General features: G+C 36.7%; 1 protein-coding gene across 2 annotated transcripts in view; it reads right to left on the reverse strand.

The window, feature by feature from the left end:
* The window catches only part of LRIG2 (leucine rich repeats and immunoglobulin like domains 2), a 67,257-nt gene that overhangs the window by 25,176 nt on the left and 19,868 nt on the right, over positions 1 to 22,213 (reverse strand). The window contains exons 2-11 of one of the 2 annotated variants that reach the window (XM_082670664.1): positions 11,522 to 11,587; positions 9,990 to 10,064; positions 9,693 to 9,827; positions 9,007 to 9,150; positions 8,743 to 8,886; positions 7,761 to 7,904; positions 7,416 to 7,559; positions 4,412 to 4,492; positions 3,625 to 3,696; positions 3,418 to 3,486 (exon numbers count right to left, since the gene is read on the reverse strand). In XM_082670664.1, coding sequence (XP_082526790.1) covers positions 3,418 to 3,486; positions 3,625 to 3,696; positions 4,412 to 4,492; positions 7,416 to 7,559; positions 7,761 to 7,904; positions 8,743 to 8,886; positions 9,007 to 9,150; positions 9,693 to 9,827; positions 9,990 to 10,064; positions 11,522 to 11,587 — 1,074 coding nt within the window. Of the gene's footprint in view, positions 1 to 3,417; positions 3,487 to 3,624; positions 3,697 to 4,411; positions 4,493 to 7,415; positions 7,560 to 7,760; positions 7,905 to 8,742; positions 8,887 to 9,006; positions 9,151 to 9,692; positions 9,828 to 9,989; positions 10,065 to 10,594; positions 10,705 to 11,521; positions 11,588 to 22,213 lie in introns of those variants that run through there. The other variant, XM_082670665.1, reaches the window with a different exon arrangement.

Consider the following 22,213-nt stretch of genomic DNA (forward strand, 5'->3'; position numbering starts at 1 on the left):
GCTCTCACAAAGCTTATGTATTTAGAGCCAAGCAATAAACAAACAAATGCAAAGTATAGTGTCAGAAAGTTAAGTCCTGTCAAGAAAAGCAAAGCTGGGCAGAGACATAGAGACAGCAGCTACCAGTTTAGATAAAGCAGTCAGGGAAAGATTCTTTGAAGAGATGGCATTTGGGCAAAGACCTGAAAGAATCGAGAGAGCAAATCACATGAAGATCTGAGGTAAGATTGTCACAGACAGAGGAAACTATGCACAAAGACCTTGAGGCAGATACTTAGTGTGCTTAGTGTGAAAAGCAAGGAGGCCACTGAAGCCAGAGCACAGAAAGTGAGGGGACAGTGACGGGAATGAGGTCAGAGAGATGGGCAAGAAGGACCAGGCCATGTAAGTGCTTTATAAACTAAGGAAAGAACCTGAGTTGTTTTTTTCCTATGTGTGCTGGGAAGACACCGGAAGGTTAAGAACAGAGGAATGATATGGTCTAACTTATGCTTTCTTAGATATAATATAAGTTACCTCGTGAGACATGGACTTACATCCTAATTCCACTACTTACCTTAGGCAAGATACTGAATGCCTCCAAAATCTCAGTTTCTATTCCTGGAAAGTGGGATTAAGAACACCTACCTCAAAAATTTTTTAAATAAAGCATTTAGCATAGTGTCTGGCCACAGATACCACAAGATTCACATTAGTTCCCTTCACTTCTGTTTCTTTTGCATCTTTCCACCCTTCACATGCTAATGAACTCTGCTGTACCTAATGGAGTATATGCTGCATTCTCTCCGCAAGTATATGGATAGATATATACCAAATATCAACAGTGGTTGTCTTTTGAGTACTGGGGATTTGGAGTCTTTCTCTCCCTCTTGGTTTAACTATCTAATTTTCTACCATGATTACATAATTTTAATGCAGAACAATTTTTAATTCATATTTGACTCTCCCACCTCCCCCCAATATTTATGCAAAGCACTGTGAAGGACACCAAAAAGTATTAAGAGATACTTCAATAAATGTTGATGTGAAATTCTGTATTATAAATACGACTTAAATTTAAAGTAACCAAGAGCAACTAAAACTTCTCAGTAAATAAGCTGCATTAGAGTTCCTGCATTAGCAGCTTGTTCAAACCAACTCAAAAAATCACCAAGTGACTCTCTGAAGAATGAAACTATGATATTTGCTTTCACCTATAAAAATTATATTTTAAACTGATTTCTCTTAACAAGAGTTAAAACTTTCTTGCTGGCCCTCGGATTATCACAACCAAAAAAAGGTAATACTGATATGCAGTAAGTTGTGCCTTTTCAAGTTAAAGTAAGCCTTAGGAGAAATAACTCAAAATATCTCAAGAGACCAAAAAAATAAATAAATAAATAAGCAAGCCACTTTAAAAATCTGGCAGACGACTTCCCTGGTGGCGCAGTGGTTAAGAATCCACCTGCCAATGCAGGGGACACAGGTTCGAGCCCTGGTCCGGGAAGATTCCACATGCCAAGGAGCAACTAAGCCTATGCGCCATGACTACTGAGCCTGCACTCTAGAGCCTGTGAGCCACAACTACTGAGCCCGCGTGCCACAACTACTGAAGCCCGCGTGCCTAGAGCCCGTGCTCCATAACAAGAGAAGCCACCGCAATGAGAAGCCCGCGCGCCGCAACTAAGAGTAGCCCCCACTCAACGCAACTAGAGAAAACCTGTGTGCAGCAATGAAGACCCAATGCAGCCAAAAATAAGTAAATAAATTTATTTTTAAAAAATCTGGCAGAAAATAACAAAAGATGATCTCCATAACATTTTAACTTTTGTTATTATCTTAGTTATTCACCTTTTACTATATGCCAGGCTTTGTGTGGAGTATCTCCTCAAAACCCTCAAAAGCTTTCTAATGCACTTAGAGGGAAAAAAGTCCTAACTCCTCATGGCCTATTAGGCCCTACAAGATCAGGCCTGTTTATGTCTCTGACCTCATCTCCTACCATTCTTTCCCTTGCTCTTGTCTTCCAGCCACATCAGTGTCTCTGCTGTTCTTCAAGCACAAAAAGCAAGCTCCTTCCTCAGGGCCTTTTCACTTGCTCTTCCCTGTGCCTGGAATGCCCTTCGCCCAGTATAAGATGGTTTGCCATTTCATCTCACTAAGGGCCTGGCTCAAAGGCTGTTATCTTCAGAAAAGCCTTCCCTCACTACTTCAAAATAGCGATCCCTGTACGCTGTACACCTTTGACCCAGCTTTTTCTTCAGAACATTTATTATCTGATGAGATATTATATACCTACTGGTTTACTATTTATCTTCCTAACAGAATTTTGTAATATGCTATGAAGACAGAGACTTTGTCTTGTTCACTACTGCGTTTTTAGCATTTAGAACACTACCTTACATAGCAGATGACAATAAACATTTCTTCCATAAACAAATTATCTCATTTTATCTTCACATAAGCCTGAGGGTGGTGCTCTTCCCATACTGAGAAGGGAAACTGAGTCCTAGGCTAAACACACAGTTGTAAAGAATGGGGCAAGAATCTAAACCGAGGCAATTTGAACTCACATACTTCCAGTGCATCTCAAACTATATGTGGAGAAGGACCAGTTTTTTAAATTCCCAATCTGTTATAGATCAATACTTTTATAAAATTCAACAGAAGTGTCACAGTAAGGTCAAATTGTTCTATAAGTTTCTAAAAAGCTTGCTCTGAATTTCTGTCCTTCTCTCGTCATGAATCAGCTCTGGTCCACAGACCTCCCTTTGAACAGCCTTCAGGCAAGGCAAGGTAAGTTGATATAGCCCGTTGATTCTCACCAGTGGCTCAATATCCGAATCACCAGAGTTTAAAATTAAGAGCAACGCCCAACTAACCAACCCACCCCTGGGAAATCCCCCCTGGGAAATAAGAACAATTTTTTTAAATCATGAATGAAAAAACGTTAAAATGATATGTATTTTTCTATCATAACTATTCAACAGTTTTGGAACATTTAGTAGTTTGAACAGATTAGAGACATCCTCTGTGACCATTATACTTAAAGTGCTAGATCACCTCCAAAAATTACATAATACCTTAATTGTAACTCATCCCAAGAGAACACATGTCTCCAACAGTCCAAAAAGGAAGAGGGGAATAAAAAAGGAACAGTAGGGTAAACATAAAGCATAAGCAGCGTTGCTAAGGTCTCTTTAACTATATGCATCAGCAACACAGGGAAAAAACAGAAGGTCTTGGAGCCACACACTCTGGACTTTTCAATGTTATTTTTAAATTACATCCAGTTACTAAAATAACTGAATGTTAACACTTTCTTTTTTCCTGCCTGAATTGTGTGCTTTGGGAAACATCTGGGTCACATTCATCACACTTTAAGCACAAGCGTGGATAATGATCTAATTAGTGACAAAAAAGACTTAAGTTACGTACAGTTCTTTCAAGCGAGTCTGGGAAAAAGCATTTTCTTGGATAGACATTATAGCATTGTTGTTCAAATCTCTGAAATGAAGAGAAATGAAACATTACCAGTCACCATTTCTACAATTAAGTTATATAAACACTTTAAATGGTCATGAAAACCTCTGCTAAGAGCAAAGATTATTTATATACTGAGCAAAATGGCTGAAAAATACTTACAGATGCTCAAGGGATTCAAGACCAATGAATGCTTTCTTTGTAATTGACTTAATCTGATTTCCTTGTAAGATTCTGAAATACAAACAGACCTTTCTAATAAAGCTCTCCACTAAACAAAATTAAATTCATTAAAATAAACATTTACCTATAACGAGTGAAAATAAGCCTAACATGCATTCTTAAGAAAGTTGTGAACTTCATTATTAACCAGTGTGAAGCACAGAATAAATGTGTCTATTAAGATGTCAGCGCTCAGTGAGGTATCTATAAACAACCATCCTGACCACAGATACACCTGTAGTTTTCATATAATAAACTGGATTATATTCCCAGTTTCTCTCTTCTCAGCAAAAGATCATCCGGTCAAAGAAACTCAGACAAGTGTGAAGTCTGGGAGACATTCTTATGGGAGAAGATCTAAAATCTTGCTTGAGAGAATCCTCTCTTGCTAAATTACCCATAAATTTCACATGATTAAACAGATCATGGTTCAATTCTGGTTTCAGTGCATTTCTTTTACTTAAATCAAAATTTTAGTTCCATAAATAACTTCTCTTTAAGTGACACTAGGAATGTTCTTTCAGAAAGTGCCCCACCACAAAAAAACAAAATGAAAAACAAACCAAAAAACAAAAACCTTAATAAACAATGAAGCTTCTTCCTTTAGTGGGTGAACCAGAAGGCTCAGACTTTCTAGCCACAGCAAATAGACACAATCCAATCACATTTACAATAGGTTCTTTAAAATATACCTTCATAGACATACATAAATATCATAAGTACATACAATTTAGTGAGACTTGTGAGTCCAGCAAAGGCTTCACTAGCATCTTCTATGGCCCATGAAATTTCATTGTTCCTTAAGTTTCTACGAAAATGTCAGGGATAGACAGGTTATGTTAGTCAACATGACCATTACACCATCAGGCATCATCCTGACATAGCAATGCTAATTTTAATTTTGATCCTTACAGTAAAGGTTAGGTTATTTATGAGAAACACTCAACTCTTCTTTTTAAAGAATACCTGAGATAAGCAGATAAGAACTAATTCTCATAAGCTAAGAATTAAGCCGACCTTGGTAAATAAATTAAGCACCTGCTAAGAGTATTAATCTTCCTAGCTAATAGCCCGTAATTGTGTTAGCATATTAAAAATTATAGTCAGGGCCCTACAAAGAGGAGGATTTCAAGATGCAGGGGGTATGGCTTACAAATCTTATTTCAGACTAATGGGATTTTGGGGTGATCCAAGCCTTCCCCTGAGCCCTTAAATCTAAAATGGCTGACAAAAAGTAATGTCAATACAGAGCTTCACAGCTCAACAGCAATTAAACATGCCCCCTGGAAAGTAAGAATGATATACCCATGTGCTAGAGTGATCACTCTGTTTTCTTTAAAAGGAAAAGTATGGATCTTTTAAAATCCACTGTTCCATTCTCAGACGAAATGCAATTGCACCACACCATGTCATCATGGAAGAAATACCAGTTAAAGATATTTAATCACTTTTGCTTCCTTAAGTCATCTCATAATAAAGCACAAAGTTTTTTGCTTTATAAGACATATGTAGGGCTTCCCTGGTGGCGCAGTGGTTGAGAGTCCACCTGCCGATGCAGGGGACATGGGTTCGTGCCCCGGTCTGGGAAGATCCCACATGCTGCGGAGCGGCTAGGCCCGTGAGCCATAGCCGCTGAGTCTGCGCGTCCGGAGCCTGTGCTCCGCAATGGGAGAGGCCACAACAGTGAGAGGCCCGCATACCGCAAAAAAAAAAAAAAAAAAGACATGTGTAAAGTTATGTGAATAATAGTAAGGAGATAGGAGATCACTCTTCCCATTTAGCTATGTCTTTACCTGAAGTGAAAGCTAAGAAAGATCATTTTATTTTACTAAAGAATAAACACTGAAACAACTGATGGCTCAACTCTGCAGGACTTTTCCCTCTCCTCCACAGAACAGCATAAATAGAACTCACTCACCAAAGGGAGTAAGAAGTATATCTACTCTGGCAAGAGCATTGATCTAAAGCCGGAATATCTCAGATCTGTTCCTAATTCTGCCTTAACTATTTTTGTAGCATTAGATAATCATTTACGTCTGCAATTACTTTCCTAAACTTTAATGCTAAAAGTAATAATCAGTGGTATACTAAAAGAACCTGTCTGCCATCCCGTGCACTGCCAAAAGACTACAGCTGCGTCTAATATAAATTCCTGAGTTTGCACTGATCTAATTTAACCTCTGATAAGGTAGAAAAGAGAAAAATTTTTTAAAAAAAGGAAATCACTTTTACTTTTTCAAGGCCAAATCTAAAGGAGGACTACTTCATTAAGTTAAAAAAAAAAAAAGAAAAAACATCAAACACACACAGGTGCACACACAGACACCTTCACAAAATTATCATGCTTTCTTTGTCACTTATGGTTAGGTCCCAAAGTTGGAACCTGCCTCTTTTCTGAGACCATTTATCAACTAAACCTGATGACCAAAAAGTTCCCTATTCAGGAACCTTAAGAATCTACAAATTCTACTAATTACTCTTTTTCTCTTATTCTGCTCTATGTTTGAGATTACTATATTTCATTAAAATACCTCTTCATTCAATTATATTCCATGATCAGGGTAAAACATTCAACTTACAGAACAACAGAAGTTTAGAGTTGAAACTGCCTTTTGCAACCATCTAATCCTATATCCATCCTTCACTGGACATAAAAAAAAAAAAAACCAGGAAAGGCTAAGTAATTTTGTTCATCTAACAGTAAAATGAAAAGCACATGAGGGACTTCCCTGCTGGCGCAGTGATTAAGCATCCGCCTGCCAATGCAGGGGACACGGGTTCGAGCCCTGGTCCGGGAAGATCCCACATGCTGTGGAGCAACTAAGCCCATGCGCCACGACTACTGAGCCTGCGCTCTAGAGGAAGCGCATGGCAACTACTGGGCCCACGTGCCACAACTACTGAAGCCCACACGCCTAGAGCCCATGCTCCGCAACAAGAGAAGTCACCACAATGAGGAGCCCGTGCACTGCAACAAAGAGTAGCTCCCGCTCACAGCAGCTAGAGAAAGCCTGCATGCAGCAACAAAGACCCAACAGAGCCAAAAATACATAAATAATAAATAAATAAATAAATTTATTTTTTTTTAAAAAAGCACATGAGCTTTAGCATAAAAAAGACCTGGGAAAAGACCTGGGTTCTAATCCTGGCCCAAACATTTACAAGGTATATGACTTTAAACAAATCATTTAATCTCTCTGAACCTCAGTCCCCCAGTATGGAAAAGAGCAATAATATCCCAGTACTCTGAATGCACCTGGCACATATCAGATCATTAATAAATGTTAGTTTTATTTGTCCAAAGTCATGCAGCAAACTGGTAACAGTGAAGAGGTTTCCTGCCAGAGCTGTTCCCACTATATGTCCTGCATCCTTTTCAATGAGAAGTGGTAGATCTGGTACACTACTGGTAGTTCTAGGTCAGAGGAGTAAGAAAATGTGCATTCCTGACACTAGCAACTGTGTTTTATTCCACAGTAACTGGCACAATAAGAGATGCTTTGTTGTTTAGTTAACTCAGAATTAAAGTACAAACTGAAATGGCTAGAGATACATAAAATTTACATATAGGGATAGAGATAAGCAAGACTGTCTTGCCCCAAGGCATAGGAGAGAAGAACTGCAAAATATTAACATACATAATATGTACACTGATTAGCTGTTTTGCTTTAGTGCTTTAAAAAAATTAGTAAAAAAAAAAAAAAATCCCCAAAAAGGAGAGATATACTTACAGTGTCTGAAGATTGGAAAGAAACCTAAATACACCATCAGCAATGTGAGTGACTCTGTTGTCCCCTAAGTTCAATCTCTCCAGTAAGCTCAGACCCACAAAGGCAGATTCATCCAGGCGGGTCAACTGGTTATAGGACAAATCACTAAAAACAGGAAACATGGAAGGTAAAAAATTCACTCTCTTCTAGTTCAACTTTCATATTCTTATTCTACTTACATGATAAATTTAGGGCTTTCAAACTTCTAATAAAAAGGGATATTAGATCTCATTACTGGCCATGGGAATGACTTATTCAATCTGCTCTAGTCTCACAGCTTCCACTGAAATGCCATCTCACACTTACAGTTCAGACAGTCTTTGGCAGAACTCCCATGCATCAGGGCTGATTCTTTCAACAGCATTCTGGCTCACATAGAGCTGTTGTAACATTCGCAAGCCATACAACCACCCCTTGTTCACTTCTGTAAGGTTATTATGCTCCAGTTCTCTGCAGAATTAAAGAAAGGAGGGAATATGTTTCAAAACAAGGCATGCAGGACTTCCCTGGTGGCACAGTGGTTAAGAATCCGTCTGCCAATGCAGGGGACACGGGTTCGAGCCCTGGTCCAGGAAGATCCCACATGCCGCAGAGCAACTAAGCCTGTGCACAACTACTGAGCCTGTGCTCTAGAGCCTGTGAGCCACAGCTACTGAAGACCACATGCCTAGAGCCCGTGCTCCGCAACAAGAGAAGCCACCGCAATGAGAAGCCTGCACACCACAACGAAGAGTAGCCCCCACTCACCACAACTAGAGAAAGCCCGCGTGCAGCAACAAAGACCTAACACAGCCAAAAATAAACAAAATTAAATCTTTAAGAAAAAAAACCCAACAAGGCATGCAATGAGAAGATTCCAAAAATCTTCATTAAGTCTTGCACAGAGAGGCATATACCTTTGCTCAACCCAAGTGAGCAGACAAATTCTATTCATAAATATGTACATGTTTCTTAAGATTTAGTGCAAGAAGCCTGTAAGACTCTCTAAAATATCATATCTATAAAATCAACTCACCAAGAGATATAGTATACCTGTTCTGGATAAATCCTAATAATTTTCATCAGTCAAACATTAAGGGAATATAAACTTTTCAGATGAAATGTTTGGAAGAATGATGACAAAAATACCAGTTAGATAACAAAGCTTAAATCTTAATTTATTTCACATAAGAGAAGGGAGGAAGAGCTAAAGTACTGTTATAATTAAAGCTACTATCCTAGCTGTTTGGCACTGAAAAGCCCCAGACTCCCTTCCTAACAATCTCTTATTCTAGTTCATAGTACTTACAATTCTTCCATGTTATCCAAGCCAAAAAAAGCTCCATCCTTGAGTTTGCTAATTCCATTCCGCTGCATTTTCAAAGATCTTAAGGAGTCTAGACCTTGGAATGTGAGACCTTCCACAACTTTAATCCTGTTTCTTTTAAGTTCCCTTTAACAGAAATAGTTTTACAGTCAAAAAATTGGTTTGCTGATTTGCCCTAATAATAATAAAAAGAAAGACATATAAGAAAAAACAATCTTCTTATAATCCATCTATTTAGTTACTCACAAGAATTGGAGGTGAGGTAGCTTGAAGATCTTGGGTGGAATCATGCTAATTCTATTCCTGTTTAACTTTACCACTAATAAGGAACTTGACAAATTATCGAAGCAACCAGCCTCCAAGATGGTTATCCTATTATTGCTCAAATTCCTAAAATGAACAAGATAACAACAAAAAAATTCAGTGAAACTAAACATTCTACCACTGTAAAGCTGCCTCAAGTCTATGACTAAGCCCCAGCTCTACCACTTAGCAACCGTATGCAACTTTACAAATCATTTAACTGCTTTGTTTCTTCAAGTACAAAATAAGGATAATACCTACTTCATTTGGGTTGAAACAGTATGTGTGAATGTGTTTTGTAAACTGTAAAACACTAGCACTCACGCTAATTATCACCACCATTACACAGGTTAAGCACTGTTTAACAAACTACTCCCATTTACCTTTTACATGACTGTTAGTAAAACATAATCCAGAATTAAATCTCAAAAATTACCCTGGATACTTAATATTTTCTGAAAATAGTGTACTCTTTAAGGGAAGAAAAAAAACAAAAAAATCTAACCTAGGTTTGTTTCATATAAGCATATCAAAATCACAATAAATAAGACATATCTGGGAAGATAAATATCAATGAATAATAAACATGCACTTCAAATTAAATCTAATTTAAACTCTATTTTACTTACAGGTATTTAAGCTGCATTCGAGGAAATGACGATGTCTTGACTTCTGATATTATATTTGAGCTGAGATCTAAACTCTCGAGAGCAGGGTAAAACTGGAATGCTTCTGCATTTATTTCTGGGATTATATTATGGACTCTATAAAACAAAGATTATATTAAAGCTATTGCCAGTGATCCACCCTAAACCACAAAAATGTTAAATAATTAGGATCAACAACAAGGGTACCTAAAACAAAAACAAAAAAAACTGTGTACTATGCATAATTTAAGTAAAAGACCTGAAATTTTATTTACTTACAATGAGAGAAGAGTAATATTAGTGGTTGGTTCTCCAAAATATGGGATTTCAGTTAGCTCATTATAATTCATTTTCCTGAGTAGGGGGAAAAATAGATATAAAAATTTAGTGAGGGAAATGCTACCTCGAGTTCTAGTTTCTGGCTAGTACATATTCTTTAGGATAAATGCCAAATCTGAAAAAAGCCTATGACCCAGAATGAGTTAGACTAAATATTTTCTACTGAGAAATTAGAGATTTTAATAAAAAAATGTTTTCATGGTATAGATCTATGATTTGATACCAATATTAGAAAGGTTAGGAAATATTTTGTACATTAAATATTTTTAATCCCAGCAAGGTTATTTGAATAGTTACTATTATGACTGCTAATTTAAGTCCTTCTTAAACAAAAAAAGAATAATTCATATCTCTCTATATATATTTCTTTATAATAAATAAAATAAATTTATATATAAGTTAATTAAATAAATTTTTAAAATACACACGCACACACACATATTTTTTTGTTACTCAAAGTTAGGGAAAGTTGCTTGAGACCACAGACCTAAAAGATTATCTCAATTGTTTTAGTAGCAAACCTAATGCAATCACATTTCACCAACCTGTTTTTCAATCACTGAACAACCTCAACAATCTAGAATACAGAAAAGAAGCCAGAAGTAAAAGGCCTCCAAGTAAACAACTGAAGTTACAAAGTCCATGTAATAAATAATAAGGCCATGCACTTCCCACTAAGCATTTTCCTTTCCTCAGGACCTACGCTTTCAGCTAATAGGCTTGTCAATTGTTCATTCAGTCCGCAGCAGATTAGGGGCAGCCAATCTGAGGCAGGGAAGGAGAGAATGCAGAACAAATGAGAGCACAAAGTACCCCTTGTCAGAAAGAAATTCAAAAGAAAAATTCATCTGAGGATTCTGAGGGTGTTTAGTATAGAGGTAAACAGGCCTCAACAGTTGTGCCTCTGGGAATACCACAATGCAATAACTGATATTAATAATATTTTAGAAACTTCTCTCCAGAAACTACGTAATAATACATCTCAGTACTAAAAGAAAAACTTCAATGAAGAGGAAAACTGAATTATATTAACTACCATATTCCAGGTGATACCAAAAATATTGTATTTCATATAAACCTACTTCAGACATGATGCTTCCACCTTAGACAAGTCAAAACATTAAAAAAAAAAATTTACACAATACAGAGTTTCACTGGCTGAAACTCTGGCAAAAAATAAAATAAAATATATTCACTCTGAAGAGGGGAAATCTTATTTTAGGCCCCAAGGAAGTAGAACAGTATTTCTACGCAGTTTACAACTTGAAATCACCAATGCAATGGCATAATACCCAGAGAGTTTGTGATACTAACAAAGCCAAAGACAAGTTTAGGCTTTTAAACATGTTTTAATCTAAAGTTTTCTTTCCTTCAATTTTTTGACATTTTTGCATTAAACATCCTGAAATTCATAATTCATCAAATCACCTCAAAGAATTTAATGTAAGTTTAAATAAATAAAAATAACTTACACTTCTTGTAATGTTTGAGATTCCAAGCTTATGTTCCAGTTAGACAACCGATTATGACTCAAATCCCTAAACGGAGGATAAGAGATCATTCTTAGTTTAGCCCTAGAAAGCACACTTAAAGGAAAAAAAAAAAAACAAACAAAAATAGGAATCTAAACGCCCTATCAAATGTGAATTTAAGTAGTACAGATAAAAAGAAATGTTTATAATGCATGAATAAAAATTTATGTAGATTTCAAAATAGCTCTTTTACTTTCTCCTTTTTATAAGGGTTTTTTGTTTTTGTTTTTACTAACTAGGAAATACATTCACATGGTTCAATAATCAAAAAGTATAAAAGGATATACAGTAAAAAGTCTCCCACCCTTGTCTCCAGCCATCCAATTTCCCTCCCCAACAGCAACAAGTGAAAATATACCATTTCTTTTACAGCCTGTCAGATACTTTATGCATGTACCAGAAAAGTTTTACACAAATGGTAGAATAATTTACACATTATTTTGCCCCTTGGTTTTTTCACTTAACAACATATCTTGTAGATCATTCCACAGAGATATTATGGTTTCTTTATCCCTTCCAGTGATTATGTTATACTTTATTATAATGCAGTATGCTTTACATACTTTTGAAAGAAATATATACTTTTAAAGTAACATAATATAAAGTAATATATACTTTACATAATATATAATATATATTACACTTTAGCTGTAGATAAACTTGAAGATGGATTAGATTTCACAAGTCAAGACAGTGAGCTTATGTATTAGAATTGGGGTTGACCACATCCTTGATAGAGATGTAGTCTTCCTTAAAAGCAAAAAAAGCAATCTAGCTTCAGGGAAGGGAAATTCATCTCACTCCAAGTTACGTTAATGATGATGGTGGTGGTGGCGGCAGCAGGTAACATTTATTAAGTGCCAGGCACTCTTCTATGCACTTTATACATATAAATCTGCCTAAGTCCACACAACAACTTTATGAGGCAAATACCAGAAACAGAGATTAATAATTTGTCAATCCAAGGTCACACAGCTAATAAGTGAGGAAGTCAAAAATTTGAAATTCCATCTCACTTCTAGTGAGTAGTTTATTAGATACAGCAGAGATTTCACTCAAATTAGTCATGAGTCTAAATATTTAAATAGGCTTAAAAATTCACCTTGCTGCTTTCTGGCATCTTTTCAAGACTGAGGTGGAATCTAGCCCACACAAGCTGTCTGCCCAAGAGATGTATTACACATTACAATATGGCTAGCAATAGGGATACACTAGAGAAACATTACAGATCACTTTATCTCACTGTACCACCACGGGCAGTTGACAGAGGCATGCAGTTTTGAACGATGTCTCTATCACAGCACAACAATTTGTTCTCAGCTAGTTTCATGTCTGTCCATCTGTAAAACCTAGCCACTTTCATTTAAGAGCTTAATTTACACCATACTATAACTAAGGCTAGATCAAACTGTCACTTTTTCACACAGTTCTAAAACCTTTATTCTAAGATATATGGCACCAGGTATCAGCTCAAGGACACTCATGAATGGAGGCGTGTGTTGGGAAATGTTAAGAGAGAAAAACATGAATTCACTCCACATAAAAATCTTATATGCAGACACTGTCATCCAATTCACACTTGCTACTGAACAACAAACACAGAATTTCACACGAGTGAAAAGATGTTTATTTACTGTGGTGTTTCAACTTAAGGAGAAATGCGACTGCTCTAATTTAAGTTAGATACTCCATATTCTACTGCAAGGTGGCTGGTCTGGCAAACAGAGCTAATATCATCTGTATAGTAGGCTACCACAGCATCATTTACTTCTACATCTCATGCTTTCTGGAATTTTCCTTTTACAGATTAAGGGCTTTCATTTTAATCAGTGCCTCTAATGCCTTTCCAAACCCTAACCTCCTTGGCAGTATAACTTTTGATTGTACTATCCCCTATATTTCTCTCATGGATGTCAATGATGACCAGACAATCAGTTTTAAAGAAAACCATTATTAAAGAAATCAAAAGCAATCAGATTAAATTTAACTTATACATAGTATAAACCACTATATATTCAGGATCAGTGAAAACTGTCCACTGTCTCTACTGGGTGAAAGAATAATTTTCTCTGTGTGTTTGAAAAACCTCTAACACTTTTTGATGTAATCCAAAAGATACCTGAAATAATTTGGAGCCTCTCTACAGACTAATGCTGTCTTAAGAATATATGCCTCAGGGCTTCCCTGGTGGCGCAGTGGTTAAGAATCCGCCTCCCAATGCAGGGGACACAGGTTCCAGCCCTGCTCCGGGAAGATCCCACATGCCACGGAGCAACTAAGTCCGTGCACCACAAGTACTAAGCCTGCGCTCTAGAGCCTGCTAACCGCAACTACTGAGCCCACGTGACACAACTACTGAAGCCCGCACACCTAGAGCCCATGCTCCACAACAAGAGAAGCCACTGCAATGAGAAGCCTGCGCACTGCCACAGAGTAGCCCGTTTGCCACAACTAAAGAAAGTCTGGGCGCAGCAACAAAGACTCAATGCAGCCAAAAATAAATAAAATAAATAAATTTATTTTTTAAAAAAAAGAATATATGCCTCGGGCTTCCCTGGTGGTTCTGTGGTTAAGAATACGCCTGCCAATGCAGGGGACACGGGTTCATGCCCCGGTCCGGGAGGATCCCACATGCCGCGGAGCGGCTGGGCCCGTGAGCCATGGCCGCTGAGCCTGCGCATCCGGAGCCTGTGCTCCGCAACAGGAGAGGCCACAATGGTGAGAGGCCCGCGTACAGCAATAAATAAATAAATAAATAAATAAATAAATAAATAAAAAAGAATACGCCTGCCAATGCAGGGGACACGGGTTTGAGCCCTGGTCTAGGAGGATCCCACATGCCACGGAGCAGCTAGGCCCGCCTGCCACAACTGCTGAGCCTGTGCTCTAGAGCCCGTGAGCCACAACTACTGAGCCCACATGACACAACTTCTGAAGCCCACACGCCTGGATCCCATGCTCCACAACAAGAGAAGCCACCGCAATAAGAAGCCTGCACACGGTAATGAAGAGTAGCCCCCGGTTGCCGCAACTAGAGAAAGCCCACGCACAGCAACACAGACCCAACGCAGCCAAAAATAAATTAATTAATTAATTAAAAAAATAATAATAATATATGCCTCACAGGTCAGAACCACATATAATGAGGCTCTCTGGACTTTTCTGCAACAAATCCACGTTGAACAGATTAAAAAACACTAACAATGAGCTGAAATACACTCCCAAAGTGGTACTATCATAGAAAGCAACTAGTATAAATCATATAGCTGTTTTCTCAAAATACCAGATGTGTAACTAGAATTATATGGATTGATCTGATCACCAGGTATCCATGCAATAAGCATTTATTGAACCATGTGCCAGACACTGTGCTAAGTGCTAAGGTTACAACCACTGTCAACTTTAGTAACCTTTTTGTCTTTTTTTTTTTTTTTTTCCCCGGTACGCGGGCCTGTCACTGCTGTGGCCTCTCCCGTTGCGGAGCACAGGCTCCGGACGTGCAGGCTCAGCGGCCATGGCTCACGGGCCCAGCCACTCCGCGGCACGTGGGATCTTCCTGGACCGGGGCACGAGCCCCTGTCCCCTGCATCGGCAGGCGGACTCTCAACCACTGTGCCACCAGGGAAGCCCCTTTTTGTCTTTTTTGAAAGCAACATTTGTAGTACTCTGTGGAGTCACTTCAAAATGGTAAACATAAACTCAACATCAACTCAACTACTATCCTTCACTGAAAAATGTGTAAATTAACTTTCTTTTATATCTAGATTTCACTCTGGCATTTAATATGACATGGGTATACGAAGGTACACAGACATACTCTTGCTCTCCATAAGAAATTTCCGATTTATTTTTTTAAAGTAGTCCAAAAAGGCTGAAGAAGATAAATTTGAAGACTTCAAATATCAGATGTAAAATTCTTATATTAAGAATTTGAATAATTTTCAAAATGAAAGTCTCTATTCTTGCCAGTGGCCAGTCATTAATTTCATTTAGTTCACATAAACTAATTCTAGTTTATCTGTTTGTTTTTGTTTTCTAAGTGCAAGTCCTGAAATGGAGAATGTCTTTCAAAGATTTTCCCCTTGAAATATCCTTAAAATGCACTTAAATAGTTGAAGTAATCTAATGCTTGACAAACACAACCTAAAGAGTCTAGTTTTTTAACAGTCAATAATCTTTATTTTTTAACAAGACTAATATCTGAATATTTATGGATACGAAGTTTGGAGAGTAAAGGTCTCTCAGCGAAGGCCTTACTTATTAGCTCAGTGTTATACTCAGTTCCCACTCATGCTAATCTACAGGGATGTAGCTGTAATAAAAGATGAATTATTAACGTTCTTGATACCATGTGGAGCCAGAGGTGCCATTAATGTAGCCATTTTGTACCATCAGGGTGTAAATAATTTATAAGATATGCAGAGCAATCACAACTGTTTGAGGAGAATCAAGTTCTGCAAGCTAATTGCAAAGAAGTTCTGTAGCAATGGAGATGTTGAAGTTTTCTTCTGCCCAGTCATATATGTACACTTTTGAGTCATCATCAATCTTATTTGTTTTTGAGTATCTGCTGTTTTGAGATAGCTTTCGGTATAAAGCTGTTAGTGATAAAGGAAAAGTAAACCTAAAAGCAGACAGAATTTTGAGTTGTTTCGGGATCCCTGTCTTTAGTATACTCCAAGAGTACTTAAGATAATCAGCCTGTTAAATCACAGTACTAGGATCCCTGGTGGCACAGTGGTTAAGAATCCGCCTGCTGGAGACACTTTTTTTTTCCTCCCTCCTTCCCTCCTCTCGTCCCTTCCCTTTCCCTCTCCTCCCCTATCGCCTCTTTCCCCACTAAAAAAAAAAAAAAAAAAGAATCCGCCTGCCAATGCGTTCGAGCCCTGGTCTGGGAAGATCCTACCTGATACAGAGCAACTAAGCCCATGCGCCACAACTACGGAGCCCTCGCGCCTAGAGCCCGTGCTCCGCAACAAGAGAAGCCACCGCAATGAGAAGCCCGCTCACTGCAACGAAGAGTAGCCCCCGCTCACCGCAACTAGAGAAAGCCCGTGCACGGCAATGAAGAACCAGCGTAGCCAAAAACAAATAGATAATAAATAAATAAATCACAGTACTATAATGAGCGAAATGATAATCCTGAGTATATTTTTTAAAGTAAATTACACTGGATACACTCTAATTAGCAAAACAGGGATTTCCATTCACAAAAGGGCAAATTATGCTGGATAAATACATAAAACATTGTCATACCCAAACTACTGGATATATAATATGTTGGTATCTTTTAACTTTTTGCAAAGGGCCCCTTTATCAGAAATTTTGTTATCGTTGAAGTTCACAGTTCAGCCTATTCTCAAAAGCTTGTATTACAGCATGAAGCATAATGCTATTCCAAATTAAGGTTTCATCCTTCAACTGCATTACTTATTTACACTGTACAACACTTTTTATATGAATCCAAAAAGTTGGATGTGGTAGGAAAATGGGAGCACTAATTTTCAAGAATAAGAGGCATATCTTATTTTCTTCCATCATCTTTCCCTGGGTTCTGAATGACTGAAAACATTGCTTCATTGTGGGGACTACAACAACAAAACAAGAAATATGAATTCTACAGCTACCTTTAAGAATAGAGTTTTTGCACACCCAGTTCTGGTACCTGGGGCAAGTCATTTAACCTCTCTAAACTTCAGTCTCATCTACCATTAAATGAGGATACTAGTACCTACCTCAATGGATTGCTCAGATGATTAAAAGGATATAAATAAAATGCTTAGACTACAGGTCAGTGTGTAAATAGTAGATTATATAATACTAGATTTGAAATAGAATGATGGTCCAGCACTCTCACCTTTTCTAAGTATTTACCTTTTGTACACACAGGCATAATCCACTTCCCAAGGTAAAATCTTAATTAATTGGAACTACTCCCCTAAATTAGCTTATTAAAGTAATAAATTAAATATTGCTTCTGAATTCCAATTTCATGAGAAAGATGCCAATAACAAGGCAGCCCACCAAAGATTTGGTCAAATTATTGAGGTATAAACCTATATCACAAGATATGATGTTTTAGAATAACCTAAGAATTCTATTCTACATAGAGTCATATAATTATTAAGAGATATCTACCAGGAAGTTACTGTAATAGCAAAATCATAAAATAAAAAGAAATCTAAATGTTCAATAAAATGAGATCAGTTAAATAACTTATGAAAGCTCCATATAATGGAAATCTCTGCAGCCAGTAAAAAGAATAGCATAAGGAATATGGTCAATAATATTGTAATAACTTTGTACGGAGACAGATGGTTATCATGACACCAGACTAATCATGGTGATCACTTCATAATGCATGCAAATTTTTAAAAATGCATGCAAATGTGAAATCATTATGTAGCACACCTGAAACTAACATAATATTGTAAATCAATTATATTTCAATTAAAAAATAAAAGAATAACAGATATTTATACATAGTGCATAGTACAGCTTTGTGGTGGGGAGGTGTTTCTAAAGAAAAGGGAAAAGATGTATGTGTAAAACTGTGGAAGTACACCCAAGAAACAGTTAACAGTGAATTTTCCTTAGGTGGAACAAGGAACTTGTTACTTTTCCATTTTATATGCTTTTGTACTGTTTTAATAGTTTATCATGGGAAAGTATTATCTAAAAATAAACTCACACATAAAATCTATCTTTAGCCCAGAATGTGACTAGGAAACAAGATTTTAATTGTTACTTTTCGAAGAGACTAGAATTGTTCTTACAGAGTGTTTTCAGAATAATGCTCTAAACTGACCCAATCAGATTAATTATGACATTAGACAAAGGAAAAAATAATAATTAGATGTATTTTGCATTCCTAATCAGTAGTATACCTCAGAAAGATAGTGGAACACACATACTAGATTTAGTTTTTGGACTGATCTATGAAACAGTAAATTGCATTTTTGAACCCAGTGTCTGGCCTTCAAATATCAAGCCAATGAACAGCTGAATTTTTAGCAAGCAGTACAAAACCACAGCATATTAATCCCATGCTTTTAATGTTTTTTCCATTTAGAATAAAAAATAATTCAGCAATAGCAGAACAAAGGCTGTTGCTTATACATGAAAATATACAGAAAGCTAAGATACTTTCCATCATCATTAGTGAGCATTTTCTGACTATGAACTGGGTTCACATCTTCTTATCAGACTATTTTATATTTGGATAGACTATATTTTATTATAATTATTAAGTTATTATATTTTGGGGAGTGAATAGATATTAAATTTAATATAAACTGTCTTATCACTTACGTTATTGGCAGAGAAGGAAGGTCTAATCAAAGCCAAGCATTAGGTGGGTTTCTCATTATTATCTCTTAACACCTATATAGTTTAACTTGGCACCAAGTCTAATATTTCCTCAAATAAGCATAATTATGCTCAGGGTTGGCTATGCTTTTCCTGTTGCTACCTGCCAAGATTTTGATTATATAACTAAGATGTCATAGTGGTTTTGAAATGGATATACAAAAAATAAAAATATATAAGAGAAAGCCAAAGTTAAGAAGTGTTTAGCTACAAATTTATTTACACCACACTTCATTAATGTTGCACTGTTTATGGTTTAACCTTAGAACTACTCATCACTACTAGTTATTCTGACAGTTATTCCAGCATTTAAGTTTATTACAAACAACACAGTTACAGTCTCCTTTTTGGGGAAAAGTTGGGGAAGGGCAAGAGAAGGAAAGGTAAAGAATACACACTTTAAAAAAAACAGGTTTACAGCATAGTAAAGAAAGCTTACATTAAATATTCTGTTCCTCTGGTTTTTGTCCCAAACATGAAATTAATAATTTGGATGGAATCTACTTACTTAAATTGCTTTTATTTTTTTAAATATTTATTTATTTATTTAGACTGCACCGGGTCTCAGTTGCAGCACACAAGATCTTTGTTGCAGCATGCGGGATCTAGCTCCCCAACCAGGGTTCGAACATGGGCCCCCTGCATTGGGAGTGCCAAGTCTTATCCACTGGGCCACCAGGGAAGTCCCTAAATTGCTTTTATTTTTTATTTGCATCAGCTGAACATCTTAACATTTTTGATAACTGGAGTAACACAGAATAAACAAGTTGAGTCATTTAGTTTGGCATAGAAAAGAAAACATCATACAAATGCATTCAGATTTTTTTTAAAACATTTTTGCTAAGCTCCTTAATATGATTTGTTTTCTCTACTGCTTAAATGCTAGTTTTCCATTATGATTAAAGGGCCTTTAAAAAAGAAAGTATACCATATAAAATGTCATGGTCCTAAGATGAGGGAAATATATTTTCTAGCATCAGGAAGCCTAATGATTATCTTAATGTACAAGTAATTAAGTAATTCTTTGATTATCCATGTGCTTACTATATATGTTGTATATAAGGAAATGCAAAATATTTTTAATATAACAAAACATAATTAGGACAATAATCTCTATAAAAATAAAAGTGTCCTCCAAAGCATAAAGGACTTTTAAAGAATTAAGTAAAGCACAGATCTCCTCAATTAACATTCAGTAAGCAACAACTGTTTATGGTTCAGTAGTTCTTCACCACTGCTGCACATCAGCATTACCAGGGAAGATTCTAACACACTGATGCTGGGGTCTCATCCAGACCAATCAAAGCAGAATCACTGGGGTGTGAGACCTAAGCACTGGTATTTTGCTAAGGCTCTCCAAGTGATAGTCTAACATGCAGCCAATGCTGAGAACCCTTGCGCTTCTCCAGAAATCTAATACCCCAAAGCCTGATGGTCAGACATGCTCTGTTAAGATTCTTTCAATCCTTTTCCTTTTCTCGCCTTACAATGAAACTGTCCTCGCCAGGCACTGCACTAAGTAGTATGGAACAAAACAGACATTTGGAGAGTTTATATAATCCCTCCTGGAGTTTACAGGATCACCTTAAACTGAAGTCTCACTGACACCAAAATGCCACTAAATTATATTTACTATCAGGATGAAATTCCTGTAAATCCCTATTTGTACCACAGGAGGGTGGGATAGAAAGGGGTAGAAGAAGGAATGGGTGCTTTTATTTCTATTTAATTCTCTTCTGTATTGCTTGATTTCTTTTAATGAGAATATATGCTCTTTTATAATTTATGTGTATTCCCTAAAATAAGATTTTAAAAATGAAGTCTTAGGTAAACGCAGCAAGACATACTAGTACACTGTTAGATAGCTCCTTGGCTACATAGCTCACTGGGAAGGAGAGTCAGGATTTGGGTTTAGGTATGGGAGTCTATAGCAAGGTGAAATGACCCTAGGTTTCTTTACCACTTTCCAGTAGTAGCCTTGTTTGGCTCTCTTCATCTCTTAATTATTGTTCCCTTGCCCAGAAAGATCTTGTCAAAAAGGGCGAAGGTCAACATTGTAAAACTCCTTAGGGATATACTGAGCACACTACTCTCCTCTTTCCAATGGTTCTAACATCTAAAATCGAGTGCCATTCAGGGCAAGGGAACCAGTGAAGACAAAGTTAACATTAAGAGAATCAAACAAATTGTACAAAGAAAAGCAATTAAAACAATATGATTTTTCCCCTAGCAAATTAGCAAATAATAATTTAGATGATGATAATCAATGCTAGGGAAAGTATGATAAGACAGGCACTCTCAGTGTCAAAAGGAGTTTAAGTTGGTAAATTATGCTGGGCTCAATGTAAAATATCAAGATAATTCAGTGTAGACTTGTGTTAACAATGAGATCTAAGTGATCTTTACCAAATATGTATTAGATAAGATTTCTTAAGCCTCTCATTATAGGCTTTCTTCTTCATCTATTTTCTGAACTAACAAAAATGCCTTGAAGATTACAATAAATTTCATGGGCTCACATCTTCTGTTTATCACTTTCCCAGGCAGACCAGGATAAAGAAGATGAAATATGTTAAAATCCTTAATGCAATGCAAGAAAGGCATATTGTATATGCTTTGAAATAATTGTTGGAAGTGAAACAGTTCGATATAACAGTAGTATGCAAGCCAAGGACAACAGATATTGAATTTTGGAAACACCATAGCAGTGTATTCCCCGTTCCCCTAAATGTGCTTTAGGGATTTACCAGTGGGTCTGTTTCTTTTAAAGAATAAAACTGGTGTTTCTGCTAGCGCCTAGAAAGATAAGGTACGTGAAAGACATCCAAATGCCTTTGAAGGATCCCAACTTTAGAAATAGGTGGCTGGTGTACAGGTTGGAATGAAGTTGTAGACTATTAAAAACCCCTCAAACTATGGCTGCAAGCTATAATGACACTTTGTGCAACTGATTATTCACTAATATTTAGTAAATATCTAATAGACGCTGCAAAGTCCTATAAAAACAAAGACAATCAGAATAAATGAAAGATTGTTCACACAGAAGTTTTTCTGAATTTTGGTGCAATTAAACAAAACATCCTAGAGTGAGATGGGAGTTAGAATTAGTAGTAACTTAGTATGCCTATATTCAGAAATTTTTCTCTATTTTTTTTAAAAAGATGATCTTAAAATACAAATAATTAGCTAAGATAATATACTGATTCACTCAAAATGTTTACTGTGGGGAATGAGGTACGCTGAAAAGAAATCATCTAATAAGAT

The sequence above is a fragment of the Grampus griseus genome (genome assembly GCF_964374135.1).
Source record: "Grampus griseus genome assembly, chromosome: 1".
Taxonomy (NCBI): Eukaryota; Metazoa; Chordata; class Mammalia; order Artiodactyla; family Delphinidae; genus Grampus; species Grampus griseus.